Source organism: Kogia breviceps, chromosome 14 (genome assembly GCF_026419965.1).
Source record: "Kogia breviceps isolate mKogBre1 chromosome 14, mKogBre1 haplotype 1, whole genome shotgun sequence".
NCBI classification, from domain to species: domain Eukaryota; kingdom Metazoa; phylum Chordata; class Mammalia; order Artiodactyla; family Physeteridae; genus Kogia; species Kogia breviceps.
Genome location: NC_081323.1, coordinates 33,371,137 through 33,388,627, shown reverse-complemented (window position 1 = coordinate 33,388,627; position 17,491 = coordinate 33,371,137). Strand labels below are relative to the sequence as shown.

The 17,491-nt window shown below is 43.1% G+C and overlaps 1 protein-coding gene and 1 non-coding gene across 6 annotated transcripts in view; both read right to left on the bottom strand.

The window, feature by feature from the left end:
• Positions 1-17,491, bottom strand: part of KIF16B (kinesin family member 16B) — a 296,484-nt gene that overhangs the window by 36,052 nt on the left and 242,941 nt on the right. For all 5 annotated transcript variants that reach the window (XM_067012363.1, XM_059037575.2, XM_059037574.2 and 2 more), the window contains one exon: positions 9,868-9,951. In XM_067012363.1, the coding sequence (XP_066868464.1) occupies positions 9,868-9,951 (84 nt within the window). The remainder of the gene's footprint in view (positions 1-9,867; positions 9,952-17,491) is intronic.
• On the bottom strand, positions 15,096-15,202 carry LOC131741925 (U6 spliceosomal RNA). The gene has a single exon (XR_009331278.1). It is a non-coding gene; the product is annotated as a U6 spliceosomal RNA (small nuclear RNA).

Sequence of the window (17,491 nt, the reverse complement as noted above, 5' to 3'; positions counted from 1 at the left end):
TCTTCATTTCTTTTCATTCTTTTTTCTTTATTCTGTTCCACAGCAGTGAATTCTACCATTCTGTCTTCCAGGTCACTTATCCATTCTTCTGCCTCAGTTATTCTGTTATTGATTCCTTCTAGTGTCATTTTCATTTCAGTTATTGTATTGTTCATCTCTGTTTGTTTGTTCTTTAATTCTTTTGGGTCTTTGTTAAACATTTCTTGCATCTTCTCCATCTTTGCCTCCATTCTTTTTCCGAGGTCCTGGATCATCTTCACTATCACTATTCTGAATTCTTTTCCTGGAAGGTTGCCTATCTCCACTTCATTTAGTTGTTTTTCTGGGGTTTTACCTTGTTCCTTCATCTGGTACATAGCCCTCTGCCATTTCATCTTGTCTATCTTTCTGTGAATGTGGTCTTTGTTCCACAGGCTGCAGGATTGTAGTTTTCTTGTTTCTGCTGTCTGCCCTCTGGTGGATGAGGCTATCTAAGAGCCTTGTGCAAGTTCCCCGATGGAAGGGACTGGTGGTGGGTAGAGCTGACTGTTGCTCTGGTGGGCAGAGCTCAGTAAACTTTAATCCGCTTGACTGCTGATGGGTGGGGCTGGGTTCCCTCCCTGTTGGTTGTTTGGCCTGAGACAACCCAACACTGGAGCCTACCTGGGCTCTTTGGTGGGGCTAATGGCAGACTCTGGGAGGGCTCATGTCAGGAGTACTTCACAGAACTTCTTCTGCCAGTGTCCTTGTCCCCACGGTGAGCCACAGCCACCCCCCACCTCTGCAGGTGACCCTCCAATACTAGCAGGTAGGTCTGGTCAGTCTCCCCTGGGGTGACTGCTCCTTCCCCTGGGTCCCGATGCACACACTACTTTGTGTGTGCCCTCCAAGAGTGGAGTCTCTGTTTCCCCCAGTCCTGTCGAAGTCCTGCATTCAAATCCCACTAGCCTTCAAAGTCTGATTCTCTAGGAATTCCTCCTCCTGTTGCCGGACCCCCAGGCTGGGAATCTGACATGGGTCTCAGAACCTTCACTCCAGTGGGTGTATTTCTGTAGTATAAGTGTTCTCCAGTCTGTGAGTCACCCACCCAGCAGTTATGGGATTTGATTTTACTGTGATTGCACCCCTCCTACTGTCTCATTGTGGCTTCTCCTTTTCCTTTGGATGTGGGGTATCTTTTTTGGTGAGTTCCAGTGTCTTCCTGTCGATGATTGTCCAGCAGCTAGTTGTGATTCTGGTGTTCTCGAAAGAGGGAGTGAGAGCATATCCTTCTACTCCGCCATCTTGGTTCCTAATCCTATGGTTAAGTCTTGAAGTTGGGTACTGGCAGTCCACCCACTTTGTTTTTCTCCTTCAGTATGGTACTGGGTACTCTGGGTCTTTTGCCTCTCCATATAGACTTTAGAATCAGTTTGTCCATGTCCACAAATAACTCGCTGGGGGACTGCACTGAATCTATAGACCAAGTTGGAAGACCTGATATCTTGACAATATTGAGTCTTCCTGTCCATGAACATGAACTACATCTTCATTAGTTTAGTTTTTTGATTTCTTTCATCAGAGTTTTTATAGTTTTCTTCATATAGATCTTAAACATATTTTATTAAATGTTTACCTAAGTAATTTGGGGAGTGATAATGTACATTCTATTGTGTTTTAAATTTCAATTCCCCTTTTTCATTGCTGGTATATAGGAAAGTGATTGACTATGATATATTAACCTTGTATCCTGCAATCTTGCCATAATTGCCTATCAGTTCCAGGAGACTTCTTGTCAGTTATTTTAGATTTTCTACAGAGACAATCATGTCACCTGTGAATAAGACAGTTTTATTTCTTCCTTCTCAATCAGAATAACCTTTTATTTCCTTTTCTTATCTTACTGCATTAATGAGAACTTTGTTTAATTTTAAAAGTATGCTGTAAGTCACCACACAGCGATTGGAATGCAGCAATTTTTAAAAGAAGAATGATCATTTCTAGTGTTTGCTATGTACCCAGCACCTATCCAAGTATTTTACATGTATTATCTCATTTAACCTTCACAACAACTCTCTGAAGTGGGTACTATTATTATCCCCATTTTAAGGATGAGAAAACTGATCCACAGAGAGGTTATGAAACCTGTTTAAGGTTACCCAGTCAGTAAGTAGCAGAGCAAGGATCCACAACTAGGTCTGCTGGACTGTATAGTGTATGTTTTTAACCATTATCCTGTATCAATTTGGGATGTACTACAGGCTAGGGCTTATGTCTTGTACAGGTGTTTCTTAAACACCACTTTCATTTGATCCCCTCAGCAACTCTGAAAGTTAGCTCTTCTTATCCCTGTTTCACATTGAGAATGATGAAGCTCAGCCCAGTGGCCTACTGCAAAGTGGCATTTAAACTCATTTAAGCATGTGCTCTCGTTTTGAAAATGTTTTTTGGCAGAACAAATATATGCTATTTGCTATTCAGTGCAGCTTTAACTGATCATTCAACAAACACTTACTGAGGGCCTGTTAAGGGCCAGAAACTGTTCTAGGCACCGAGGAGACAGAAGTGAACAAGGCAGCTGGAAACCCTGTCCTCACAGAACTTACCTTCTGGTAAAATATAAAGCACTTAAAACCAAAACAAACTGACAAACAAAAAAATCCCCGCAACCACTACAAAGTGCTTGACCAAGAAGCCACAGAGGCATCTGGTGGGGAGTGAAGGGGCAGGGCTCTCCGAGGAGAGGACGTCTGAGCTGAGGGAGGTACTTCAGCCTCGGAGATGCTTCTGCTGACTTAATCCCAAGTCAGTAACGACATGAAGACCCTGACTGCCTGCTTAGAGCTTTAGATTGGGAGCCCAATGATGGAGAAGAGTTTTCCCACTTGCAGTGAGTTTTGAGTCCCTGCGTTGTTAGCCATCAGCCCACACAGGATGCCACCTGGGGAAGGGGAAAAAGGGCAGAGAGTAAAACTGACAGTATGGCGGGTGCTTCCCTTGTCCCTCCAGCCTCCATCTGGGTTTGGAAGTTGATCCTCTCCTTGGAAACGTGTGTTTCAATTTTGGTTTCTTCTTAATTAAACCAAAGACTCTGCATGGAAACCGAAGTGGGATTTTCCCTCCAGATGGGGACTCACTCTTCTGATGTGACCATAAAGTGCCAACTTACATTGATATGGAAGGACTTCTGTTGTGTAAAATGATTTCTTGATGGGCACTTTGCCTCTGGAGTTCATTCTTTCTTAGACTTCCTTCTTCCCCTTATGGCACCGCTTACAGTATACACACTTCATCACATAATTCTAACAATTCCATGGAGCAGATATTATTTCTGCCATTTAACATGTAAGGAACTAAAGTTTAGGGAGGGAATTAAGGTCACAGGACACTGGAGTAGTCTCACAGAGCTGGGTTGCAAGTGCAGGTCTGACTCTAGAACCTTCTGCATTATTCCAGTACCACATGGAGTTTCCCATCTCCTTCCCAAATCTTCATCCCAGATCACAGCAATTTTAGCCCCTCTGACTTCACGAAGCACCACGATGAAACAGCCCCCAAAGTCCAGCTCAGTCTCCTTCCACACAGCGACAGCCACATAACCCCCTTCAAAAATGCTCTGTGATCAACAAATCACAGAAAACAGTCACTGCTAATACGAAGGACCATATAACCAGAAAAAGTAAAATACATAAAAACATAAATGAGGAGGGCAACAGTTCTTTCTGTGAGGTATTTCTCATTCTCTGCCTACATTTGGTAATGATTCCGCCATTATCCCTTCTGTAAGATCAGCACAGAGTAGATGGAAAGAATGTTCAATTAAGCACAGAATTGCCAAATACCTTTCAGGTAGCCAAATGAGTGAGAAAATGCAAGGATTTTCACCTCCTGAAATTTATTGTGAAACTAAAAGGATTCAACCTATACAATGCCTAAACCAAAATGACTCTATCGTTGGAAATCAAAGGTTTGAAAGTAACATAAAACTGAAGTATCAACAGAAGGAGACACTGCTGTTAGTCAGAAAAGCTGGGCTGTGCAGGGAAGTGGCAACTGGTGCTGGGTAGGGGGACGTAGCACTACGGCAGCCGCTATAACACCCACGTAGTAAGGCAGGTAAGGCATGGGAACTACCAAGACTTTTATTTTGAAAACAATTCTTCATTTAGTTCACGGTTCCCGTTAGAAAAGAGGACACCTGTGAGCTCTGGGCATCTCGCTATTTTAAGAAAAAGTGATGAGATGCAGCTGAGGGCCGGCCTGGTGCTCACAGCTAAGCTCAGTATTCTCCTGTCACGAGCAGACAGCTCCAAAGGACACCAAGACCAGGTGAGGCTACTCTGGGACCATGAGCAAGACAGAAAGAAAAACAAAAACCAAAAAAACACTCCACAATCATGTCTGAACACAAAAACATGAATACTGTACAAACCATGAAAATGATCAAATACCCCCCTCCTCTGGCTAATAGGATGACTGCTGTGTTTTTATCAATCATAGTGTTAACCTCACTCTGTTCTTCTTGCCTTCCAGATAAGAATTATTAAGACACCCAATCAGAGAATTAGCCCAACATCTAATCCAGAGCAAAGCCCGCTTGCTTGCACTCTGCCCTGAATCACCTAACCCAGGGCCGAGTCCTATCATAAGGTCTTGGTAACACCTTGCTGAGATGCCCCCTGCTTCCCATGGTCTCTGTTCTTTCTTAGTGCAGGGAATTAATAAATCTAACATCCTGTTAAAAAAGTAGGTGTGTCTGGGGGTCACTGGCTGAAAGGCACTGACATTTGTCAGGCAGAGACTTGGGGTTCATCAGGTGTGCTGGGGACGCCACAGTGGGCAGCCTCACCGTCAGCGACTCGGGAGACATGCAAAGAGAGCCGACCGGCTGTGAACAACAGCTATGTAAACGCAGAGGAACTGTGCTCATTTCATAATGATCCTTGGCCTCTCATCTTTCTCACACTGGACAATAGTTCGACCGTGATTCAATCATCAGAAAGCATTCCTACATTTCAGATGACAATTTTACAGGGTGAAAGAAAGGCTGGTGTTACACCATGAGATTCCTGGTATCTTCCAGGTATCACCATGAATAAGAATAGTCACATAATCTTAGTGTCTTTGCCCTCAGAAATTGATTTTGCTAGTAGATGTAACAAACTGAGGTGCTCACATTGCTACATTTCATGACTGCAGGTGGGGGGCATTCTTTTGTCCTCCTCTGGCTCTTTTTTTTTTTTTTTTTTTTTTGCGGTACGCGGGCCTCTCACTGCTGTGGCCTCTCCCGTTGCAGAGCGCAGGCTCAGCGGCCATGGCTCACGGGCCCAGCCGCTCCGCGGCATGTGGGATCTTCCCGGACCGGGTCACAAACCCGAGTCCCCTGCATCGGCAGGCGGACTCTCAACCACTGCGCCACCAGGGAAGCCCTCCCCTGGCTCTTAAAGCAGATCTGAAACGTGCTGGAAGGCGCCATCACTATGGCCAACTGTCCTCATCACCACCACCACTTTCATTCACCACGGTACCACCTAACATTTTGGAGTGCTTCCCTCTGTACCAGAGGCCGTGTGATGTCCATGATCTCATTTAACCCTGAGGTCAACTCCTGGAAGATGGTGGTATTACTTGTCTTCATTTGTCAGTGATAAAGGACACTGACAGTGACATTAACTCCAAAGGAGCAAAGCCAGGATTCAAGACCAGGATGAAGTGCCCCAGGCCCATGCTCTAAGCTTCCACACTATTTTTATCCATCTTAATAATGCTCTAGCCAGTGACGTGAAAATGGGGAAGAAGTGGTCTTGGGCTGCTGCCTGCTCTAGTACTTTCAAGAAAATGTCCTAGAAACTTCTCAGGTTCTTACTCCTAAAGGTGGTGGTTTTATTCTTGAAAGCTTTACTGTTTTATTAGAGGATTTCACTTGTTTTCGTTAATTACATTTACTCCTTGAAATGACAGACTACTGAGATGATTAGCAGAAATGTTTCCAAGTAGATGATAACATTCTCTGAAATTAGTGACCCAAAATGCACTTCTCATCAATCAACAAAAACAAAACAGAAAACTCATCTATTTGGGGCTAATATTGGCAGATAGTTTCTGAGAATTCAGTGAATAATACAGTGAATGTGAAGCACGTGTGAAACACCATGGGAGATGAAGAGTTCAATTAGACGTTGATTCTGTTGCCTTCGAGTAACTGAAGAGTATAATAGGGGAGATCTGAGACATAAACATACCTTTTGATACAAGCAAGAAAGAACCAAGAACCTTAAAAGAAGTGGAGGTGAAGTCTCAAGGACATTCCAGAACAAAGTGTGCAGAAGACCCAACTCTACCTCAAGCTCAGAGTATGCTGACGATTAAGGGAAGGAGCCTGCTCTGAAAGACACTCTAGTATAGACTGAGGCTTTGCCACTCACTGGCTACATGACCTTCTTTATCCTCCCCAAGACTTAACTTTCTCACCTATAAAATGGAGATAATAATAGAAGTCACCTCAAAAGCTGGCTGGAGGAGTAAATGGCATGATATACCAAGTCCTTCACTCATTCCTGGTACTTAGTAAACACCCAGTAAATGTGAGACAGCAGTAGTACTATGTGAAAGCCTATGGAATTGCCAATATTCCACCATTTTTGACCTATGACAATGACAGGTTCAACCTGATGGTAATGGTATCTGGCTTCAAGTACAGTAACAAGCACCCTTCTGTTCCACATAACTCATCAGACAGAGACTGATGTGATCATTTCCTGCTACCTCCACAGCCTTTTCTGCCGGGCTGTCATCCGCGTTACAAGAAGGGCTTGGAGGAGCTGAGCACCATGTCACACGCGGGGAGAGCGGCTATCAGAATCCTCTGGCTGCCCGATAGCAGGGTCTGCCCAAGATGTGCACATTTACAACTGAACAGTTCCAGCGGGGCCGGGATGGCAGCAACAGGGGGTTCCGCCCACGTCAGAAACCTCCAGAGACTCTGGCTCTTATTGAGCAAAAGTGCTTGGCAGCATTTGGGCATGAGATGCAAAGCAGTAACAGGCCAGATTCTGGAAAACCTGGCTCCAGGTTATAAGCTACAGTGGTCCTGGTAACTCTTTATGGGTGGGGCCTATACACGTTTATCAATAAGAGTGAGTTCTGGAGGCCAGATGTACACTTCGCCACTGGGCATCACCACGTCCTGACTCACTGCTGCCTTTTCCTGGTGCTACACACCCCAACCCCACACGGCTACCACCACACACACCACTAATATTCCTCTCTCCGTGGTGATAAAACGAATCTCTAGAACATCTCGTGACAGGCAGAAATTTCTGTTGTTACCCATCATTTTTACAATAATTATTTTAACATTTTTATAAACAGGATTTAACCTTATATAAGTTAGAAAGTAGGTGTCTATGCCTTTCATGTGAAAACATTGGACACTTTTTGTTGATAAACTCAAACACAAGGTCCAAATCGTGCAGCTATTTTAATAGCAAGGACGATCGAAACACAACTGGATGCTTGCTTAGAACACTGCTCTATGCAGCTCAGTCGGCGTGAGGAGGTTTGTAAAGCTGTGTTTCTGGATTTTAAAAATCAGCAGATAATTCCTTTTGCGCAAACACTATATATATTGGTGTGTGTCAGTACAAATGTGTCCTACTGAAATCCACCTTTCTGTACATGCCTACGTATTTAACTATACCTCCAAGTAGAGTTTCATACAGCAATGTAAACATATGCTCTTTGAGGGCAAGAAGTGTCTCATTCACCTTGATATTCTATGTAACACCTAGCACTGTCCCCAGCATGTATCAGGAATTAAATAAATATATACTGAATTAAATCAAATAGGAAGTTCAGGGACAATAAATGTTAATTTTCACATGAAAATGCACTAAATCATTGACTCTTGGTGTTAGATTGAAAATAAAAATCATAATAATTGCAGGAAATCAACTCAAGAATCTCAGGTTAACTTTCCAGTAAAGTGACGCTGAATTACACTCTCTCCTTGACAAGAACATAATATTCTAAGATTTAACAGTCAACATTAGATGAAATACACTTAATTTAAAATGTAAGCCCCTATATTTCCACAAGGTGTGGGGAATCCATTCCTTATGGGTTAATGCCACAGGTAAACCACAGTCACGGGCAAATGGGAGGGATGCTTGTATCCACAGAGATGTTGACATTAAACTCTGTCAACAGCTGATGGCTTGGCAGGGCTAAGTGATTAAGCAGGAGATCCTGAAAAAACAAACATGGGTGCCACCTGAAAGTACCAAGAATGAAAAGGTGCCCTGAGCTTTGCTCTGACTCTGGAAGCTGGAGTGGAAAGACAAGAGTCCCCAAGAGCAGGGCTCACAAACGCCCAATCTGTGGGGCACAGCTGGCACCATGTGCATTTAATTAGAGCCCTGAGAAAGTAGGGATGACAAGAGCTATTTCCTGTTAGTTTACAAACTTGTTTTCATACACTGTCATTCTGCACGTTTCCATTAAAGACAAGTCTGGATAACTGACGCAGGTAAGGGTTCGGGAAAGAAAAGCATCACTAGTTCTACCGTGAGTTTTAAATTGTTTGCACGATACAATTAAACCTTTAAGAGAACTTGGTCAAGCAGGCTCACCACGATAACCTTTCCCTTGAATGTAAGCTCTTCAGTTGGGTATCAGGGTCACACCACCTCATAGGCTGATTTTTAGAGCCCTGCAATGACCCAACCAAACCTCAGTTGTAATAGTTCCAGCACTTTTTCAAAGGTGTAATTCTATAGTTTAACTCACAGGCCTGTAAGCATGACCACACCCTGAAACTCTTCTTTCCTCAGATCACTTCTATACTGAGGACCTCAAGTCTCTAAAATGCCCCTCGTGGACCACAATCTCCTAGTCTTCAATTTCTCCAAGGTCCCCACTCCCCACTTCTGCTCTCACTGCAACCTCCAGCCTCTGGATGTTTCCCTAAGGTTTGGTTCACTGGTATTCACTGGACTCCATGGGCAGCCATTTGAAACTGGCTGTCTCCAGGAATGAGAAAAATACTGCCGTTTTATGGAGACTTTCACAGTTCAGAAAGGGCTGTCTCAGGCCTCCTCTTATTTGATTTCATTTGCAAATAGGTCGTATTTTTCTTCCTCTTAAAAGAGTAGCAGAAGGGACTGTGCGAGGCCCCCAGGAAGCTTGCTGCCTGGAGTGAGCTATTTGTAATTTTATCCTGCCTGCCTCAGTGGCTCACAGCGGCAAGAGGGTAACCCATGCCCGAGGGCTACCTGCGACCATGCCTCTCAGCCCACTGTGCCTCGGTTGTATCAGATGCCAACCAAATAAGCAGCTCTAGCCTGCAAAGCAATACAAGCTCTACGGAGCAGTCAACAGTGCATGCCAGCAGGGCGGCAGTCAGAAAAACAACAGTTGTGTTGAACCAAAGCTCTCCGCGGAGCTGGCTCAGAAGATGAAGTTAAAATAAGTCCAACAAAACCTAACCATGACTAAAATAGGTATGTGTCTTTTTGCTTCCAGCCACCTTGAAAAAGTAACAACGATGCAATACTACAAATCTTCAGTTAATTAATTCAAGTTTTTGGCAGCAAGCTTCGAACCCCCAGCCTGCATTGCATACCATCTGTCTACGTGAATATTCAGTTCTCACCCACGACCTGCTTCCTAACCCTTGGTATAAATGTATCTCCTCAAAACCCAGGAAAACGCTCTGTTGGGGGGGAAGGACTTATATTTTAAATAAACTGATCTCATTAACTTTACAATCTGCTGCTGCCACCTCCTGTGTTAATGAAGCAGCATCTCTCCATCCGTGAACAAGAGTTAAGTGTTTCAGAGGAAGAATTCTCACTGGTCAATCAGATGGCAAATTTTCTGCACAGAGAAAGAAAAGCTTAATTCTGTTACCTCTAACTGACTTCGCCTCTCAGCAATCACACGTTCATCCTTGTTTCCAAATAGTTTCTTTGGAGGGAATTCAAGAGTCGCGAGCTGAAATACATATTTTATAAGAGATGCATTAATATCACACCTGTGATCTCTGGGCTATTATTAATCCATTATTTGGAATCTCTATCATGGTGGTGGAGGGGAAGAGAAAGAGGCTGGAAGTTTAAAGATGGTAGGGCCTGCCTCGCTTAGCCACCAACCGCGTGACCTTGAACAGACCAGGCAAGGCTTCACAAGGGTCACCCGAGAGGCAGGATGATGGGGCCTCAAAGGAAGGACAGACTTGAGTCTCAATGTTTTGTCCCAGACGACATAGTAGACGCTTTGCCAGGTGGTGTTTCACATGTTTTATTTTTTAAAACACAAGTTTGTTCTTCTTTTAGTCCCCTTCTAATACTAGAATTCAATTATATTTGTGTTGACATGAGAATTTGAAAACTCAACAAGCATACTACCTGAACATTTTGTAAGAGTTCTGTAAACTTTCCATATTGCCTTTTCTCAGCTACTACTGCAAATGCAGATGGCCCATGTGAAAAGAGGGCTTCTCTTTCAATCTTTTCTCCTTGTTTCCTAGAGAATAAAGGTTTAGAATGTGTTGTAGCCAGGTCTTGGAATTTCATAGGTATTTTCCTTATGCTTCTTTTCTTGGAAGTATAAAAATCATAACAAAAAGGTAAGTTTTCTTATAGACTCCAAGGCAAGAAAGAGCTCTATAATCTGGAGGAAACCTGACCAGCTCGTGTGGCTTTGGCTGAATGAATGTTGAGCGGCAGTAATTGCTGGTGTTGATGAAATTCACTATTCCCTTCCTTTCTCACCCTGTCAGGTTCAGACACACTGAGAGGCCAACAAAGCATTATCAAGAAAAAAAAAAAAAAAAAAAAAAAAAAAAGAACATTTCTCCCACAATATAGGTCACAATGTGCCACAAAATTCTTATTTTATACATATGCAAGCCTTGGCCGATTTAAATTTATATTGCCACAGTGGGAATCAAAAATTAAGAACTAACATCTGTAGGTATAGGACTTTGAAAACTTAGTACTAAAGGAGAATATACATACAGAAAAATGCACATATCCTAAGTGAACCATTGGTGAATTTTCAACATCTCAACACACTGTAACCACCACCCAGATCAAAAGAGAACACCCCCAGCCGGCCAGGAACCCCTGGCACTCCTCTCCTGTCTTGTAAAAGGCTGGCGCTAGCCTGACTTCTAACAGCATGGTTTAGTTTTTCCCATTTTTGAGCTTCATCATACGGCACGAACACTTGTGTGTCCACCATCATCGCTCTACCTCATGTGTGCGAGGTCCACCCATGTTGCCACGTGTTGCAACAGTTTGCTCATTCCTGTGGCTGAACAGTATCCCACCATGTGAACATTCCACCACTGGTCTGTTCAGTCTCTGGTTATTGGGCTTTTGGCTAGTTTCCAGTTTCTGGCCCTTAGGCATTGTGCTGTTATGAACATTTTCCTATAGGTTTTCCATACGTTTCCTGCTGGTCATAGTCTGAAGGGTGAAAATGCTAGGTCATATGGAATGCAAGTGTTCAGCTGTACCTGAAGTTATCAAATGGTTTCCCAAAGCAGTTTTACTACCAACACTCCCACCAGCAGTGACTGAGAGACCCAGTGCCTTCAGATCCTCACCAGCACCTGGGGCTGTGGTCTTTTTCATCTTGGCAATGCTGGTGGGTATGCCGTGATTTCTACTGTGGTTCAGATTTGCATTTTTCTAATGAGCCATGATGTTGAGCATCTTTTCACATGCTCATTGACCATCTGGTTACTCATTTTGGGGAAGTGTCTGTTCAACTCTTTCGGCCATTCTTTTTTTTTTTTTTTCCGCAGTGCGCGGGCCTCTCACTGTTGTGGCCTCTCCCGTTGCGGAGTGCAGGCTCCGGACGCACAGGCTCAGCGGCCACGGCTCACGGGCCCAGCTGCTCCGCGGCATGTGGGATCCTCCCAGACTGGGGCACGAACCTGTGTCCCCTGCATTGGCAGGTGGACTCTCGACCACCGCGCCACCAGGGAAGCCCTTTTTTGGCCATTTTTTATCGGTATATGGCTTTTTCTTATTAAGAGTTATTCTTCCTTTTCCCTCTCTTCGAGGTGTCTTTGATGACTTTAGAGCTCTTTTTCAAAGTTAGTGGAAGTCAGAGGTTTGCTCCTTTCAAACTCAAGTGCTCTTTCTACCCCAAACCTTGGAGTGGGTGGGGTGAGGGACCTCTTTCTCCTTCTCTCACCAATGTTCCAATTTGGTTCTTACAGGCAACTTTACAATCAGTTCAAGGTAAAGTGAAAGACCATGGGCACTGAGGTAAGACAGACCTAGTTTCAATCTTGACCACTAGCTAGCTAACTACTTTGTTTCTCTGAGCCTGAGTATTCTCTGCTGAAAAAGAAACACAGGCAACGGTAGTTAACGGTTATCTGTGAAGATTCAGTGAAGCAATGCCGAACGGGCCTTAGCTACTCTTATTATTTAATAGAGATCTGGTAATTACTAAGAAAGCAGCATGCCACATCCCTGGTTCCCTCCCCCCATCTCTGGAATGGTGATGTGGCTTCAAGGAGCAAAGGGTTTTCTGGAACCCTGACTTCACTGGCACAAAACACACTTCCCGTATGTTGCAGGTTAGAGAAGACAGGTACCCAGAACGTGTCTTTTGGGCTTCATCCAGCCTCGATTTCATATTGTACAAATGTGCTCCCCCACCAAATGCAGTGATGCTGAAAGCTTGGCAAGCATGCTTTCACAGTTGGTTGTTTTGTCATTTTCGTATGTGGCTGATGAGGTGACGTGGTTTCTGTCAGGGGAAATTTACAGTCATACTTGCATGCTCGCTCAGAACTGGTGCACTGAAAGGACCTCTGGCAGCTGAACTAGGTGGGAAGCAAGCATTTAAATTTCCTCGTCGTCAATGGTAGTATGTACTCCATCCTGGGACAGAGGCTAGTATCTTGTGCTATGATGATCCACCCTGTGAAATAACTGTGTATAAATTATCTATAATACAGATTTTAGGAAGAAAAGGGCAACCTTAAATGGCACTGAGGCACATAATCAGGACTATAATATTCAACAAATTTAACTTCAGAGATAAAGAAACACAGGGTCAGAGGTCAGTGACAGAATGGTTCCAAGTCATGGGGTGGCTGAGTCAAGACGAGGAACCAGGACTGACTCTAGGTTTTCATAACAAGGCTGTAAAGTGTGTCTGCAGAGTATGGAAGAGGCTTCTGAAGTCCTTGAGAACCTAGGCCCCAAATAAAAGACAGTAACCCCTCCCAGTGTGTATCAACCAGGAAAATGATGGGACAGCTGCTAGCAGTAGTCAACAGGCCCACCAAGAGCTGTCAACAAACCTCACTGAGGACCTGCACCAACAAGGGAACAGGAAAGTGACAGGGGTCAGTGACCACGGTGGGGAAAACAGGAACAGGATGGTCTGGAGGCAGGGTCCTGGGAAGTCTGTCCTGGGATTATTCGCTCCTGTCAACTGACTCCTCACAAAATAAAACATAAGAAGGATGGAGGTGAAGTGTTGGAGGGACAGAGAGAAGAAACGGGAGCAGAAGTTCCCACATGATTCATGATAAGTGCACACAACGGGGTCCATGTCCTTTTGATGGGGCTGGGACATGAACAAACTGAAGTAGAAAGGTAAGGGCGTGAGGCAAGGTATCCAAAAAGAGTATTGGCTCCATTAAAATGATTACATTTACATCAGAAACAGCTTTCCAACCTCTTCCCTCTGACAGAATGGAAACTACCTCCATTTCTCCTTTCTAGAGAATCTTGACAGTGCTGTTTAGGCTTTGCTATCTGTAAGCTCTTAGGTTGAATGAGATGAAATTGCCAGTTTTGAAGTTAAAAATGGTTGAATATCAGCAATTCCATAAGGTTAAATCCCTTATAAAACTTCTGACATTTTTTTAACATCTTTATTGGAGTATAATTGCTTTACAATGGTGTGTTAGTTTCTGCTGTATAACAAAGTGAATCAGCTATACATATGTCCCCATATCCCCTCCCTCTTGTGTCTCACTCCCACCCTCCCTATCCCACCCCTCTAGGTGGTCACAAAGTACCGAGCTGATCTCCCCGTGCTATGCAGCTGCTTCCCACTAGCTATTTCATGCCACTCTCTCACTTCATCCCAGCTTACCCTTCCCCCTTCCATGTCCTCAAGTCCATTCTCTACATCTGCGTCTTTATTCCTGTCTTGCCCCTAGGTTCTTCAGAACTATTTTTTTTTTAGATTCAATATATATGTCTTAGCATACGGTATTTATTTTTCTCTTTCTGACTTACTTCACTCTGTATGACAGTCTCCAAGTCCATCCACCTCACTACAATTAACTCAATTTCGTTTCTTTTTATGGCTGAGTAATATTCCATTGTATATATGTGCCATATCTTCTTTATCCATTCATCTATCAATGGACAATTAGGTTGCTTCCATGTCCTGGCTATTGTAAATAGAGCTGCGATGAACACTGTGGTATATGACTCTTTTTGAATTATGGTTTTCTCGGGGTATAATATGCCCAGTAGTAGGATTGCTGGGTCATATGGTAGTTCTATTTTTAGTTTTTTAAGGAACTTCCATACTGTTCTCCATAGTGGCTGTACCAGTTTACATTCCCACCAACAGTGCAAGAGGGTTCTCTTTCCTCCACACCCTCTCCAGCATTTACTGTTTGTAGATTTGTTTTTTGTTGTTGTTGTTGTTGGGGGTAGGAGTTTATTAATTTATTTATTTTTGCTGTGTTGGGTCTTCGTTTCTGTGTGAGGGCTTTCTCTAGTTGTGGCAAGCGGGGGCCACTCTTCACTATCACGGCCTCTTGTTGCGGAGAACAAGCTCTGGATGTGCAGGCTCAGTAATTGTGGCTCACAGGCCTAGTTGGTCCATGGTATGTGGGATCTTCCCAGACCAGGGCTCAAACCCGTGTCCCCTGCATTAGCAGGCAGATTCTCAACGACTGTGCCACCAGGGAAGCCCCTGTTTGTAGATTTTTTGATGATGGCCATTCTGATTGGTGTGAGGTGGTACCTCATTGTAGTTTTGATTTGCATTTCTCTAATGATTAGTTGAGCATCCTTTCATGTGTATTGGCAATCTGTATATCTTCTTTGGAGAAATGTCTATTTAGGTCTTCTGCCCATTTTTAAAATATGGAACGCTTCATGAATTTGTGTGTCATCCTTGCACAGGGGTCATGCTAATCTTCTCTGTATCATTCTAATTTTAGTATATGTGCTGCCAAAGCGAGCACAAAACTTCTGACATTTTTAAATGACCATTAGGCCGAAGATACATTCCCAGCTGCTTTTACCTGCCAAGGATAAATATTCTCAGTTGAGGGATTGTTGACTGGCTACATCTAAACCAATATTCTTTCAAAAGAATATTTTTCTTCAAGCACTCAAAAACAAAACAGAACTAGAAATATCTTATATTTTAAAAATGCAACACTAAAATAGCCAAGGAGTTGGGGAAACAGTACAGTACAGGTGGCACGGAAGCCATTTAGGGGCCAACAGCTGTTGACACAGAAGGGATTAGGTTGCCACTCTCAACAACAAACAGCCTGTCTTTTGAAAAGAAAAAAAAAAAAAAAAAAAAAAAAAAAAAAGACCATCATAGTCTTTACTTGGATTAAAGAGGGCAGGAACTACTGCTTCATTCTTACTATAAAATCCTTATAATCCTTTGTATCTTTACTATTATATAAATCCTTAGAAGGGTTTAGAAATCTGGGGTAGAAGAGAGGCCTGAACTTTTTCTCTCCCCAGGTACAGAGTGACCACCTCATTTATTTTGAAACAGAACAGCAAAAGCAATCCTCTGTGGGGTTCATTTCTGGATTGTGAATTATTTAAACTGTCCACATGTTTTTAAAAATGTACAATTTACCAAGATAGAAAGAGCCACTGGTCAGGACAAATAATGTGCCTGGAGAGCCAAAAAAAGGAAAATATCTCTTCTATTTTGCAGAAAGCGCTGCTGTCTGAAAAATAATATTTCCAACAAATTAAGAATATAAGAGAGGCTCAGAGAGGGGGTGATTGTCCCTGACTTTTCCTCTCATGTCCTACATACACTGACATCTATTGTTTATTTGTTTGTTTGGCTTATGTTAAATAGCAAATTGAAAATAAAATCAATGATATAATTTGTACATTTACATTTCTTCTCAAGTTCTTTATAGTTAAATTTTTTTCATTTTTATCACTTCATTTTTTAATCTAGCAGATGGTCGAGATCTGATTTCCATGAGAAATGCTGTCAGGAACAGTAAATGGCATCTGTGGGTGGAGAAGAGATTCCTCCTTGATATCCTTTGTAACCTCTGACAATGGAAATACAGTGTCCTACATTTCTAAAAATTAAAGTTCTTGAAGTTCTATATTCCTCATAATTACTCAATTCTAAAGGAACTCAGATAAATATTTCTGATTTATATAAAAATGATCAAGATACTTGGGATTCAGTAACGAGGAAAAAGTAATTTTCTTCTTTTTATAAGATTTCATTTTCTGTCAGAATCAGCTTGCTAGTTTCTACCAGAAAAGTATGGTGGGATTTTTATCAGGATTGTACTGAATATACAGGTCATTTGGGCAAGAAGTGACTTCATAAAGTCTCAAGTTCACTATTCCATAAAAAAGTAAAAAGATTTCATTTTCATAAAGAGCAAAACCCATCATTTCCCCCTTATAACTTTCACGGGTAAAGTCTCATGTTAAAAAAATGTGATTGCCACGGAAATAATCTTTCTACAAACCATAACACTTGATGGAACAGCTCTGGTTAAAGACAGTGGAGTAAAGCCTTTATTTGCATCCCTTCACACCTTCAAAAGCACCAAAAACGACAAGAGATGAAAAGCAGAGTTCCCTGTCAATCCCTGAAAATAACACAACATTGTAAATCAACTATACTCCAGTAAAAACTAAAAAAATAAAAGTAAAGACTCTGACTCCAAAGCAGGAAACCCCTGCAGCCCACACACAGGCCAGCAGCTGCAGGGAGCCCAGCCTCCCTGTCCTCCTCTCCAGGCCACAGGTTGTCCACCAGGGTCGGTATCCAAACCCCCAGGTATTGCATGACGCTGATGTTAAAGACTAAAGCTGGGGACAAGGAGAAGGTGGGGGGAACCCGCAGCAAAGAGGAGGGCAGTAGGGGCCTGTGAGGGAAGAACCCAGAGCTGCTCAAGGTGTTGGCAGAGAAAACAGGCCAGAGGCCGGCACCTGGCTCTACTGCCACAGACAGTGACCCACTGCCCCCCCCCAACACCAGAAAATAAGACGTGCCTCGATGCGAAGGGAAGAACTGGTGGAAAAAAATTCAGAAAAATTCCAGGCAAAGGTTTAGGAGTGTGGTAGCTTGCTGCCTCCCCCTCCCCAGGGTATGTCCCTTCCTTGTCCCCATGATTCACTGGTGCTTTCCCCTAAAATTAGTCCATTTCACTTAAAGATGAGAAATAATTAGAAGGAACTAAAACTGAACTATGAATAAAAAGGGTAGGTGAGGAGATACTGAATAAAAGAGGAGCAAAAGG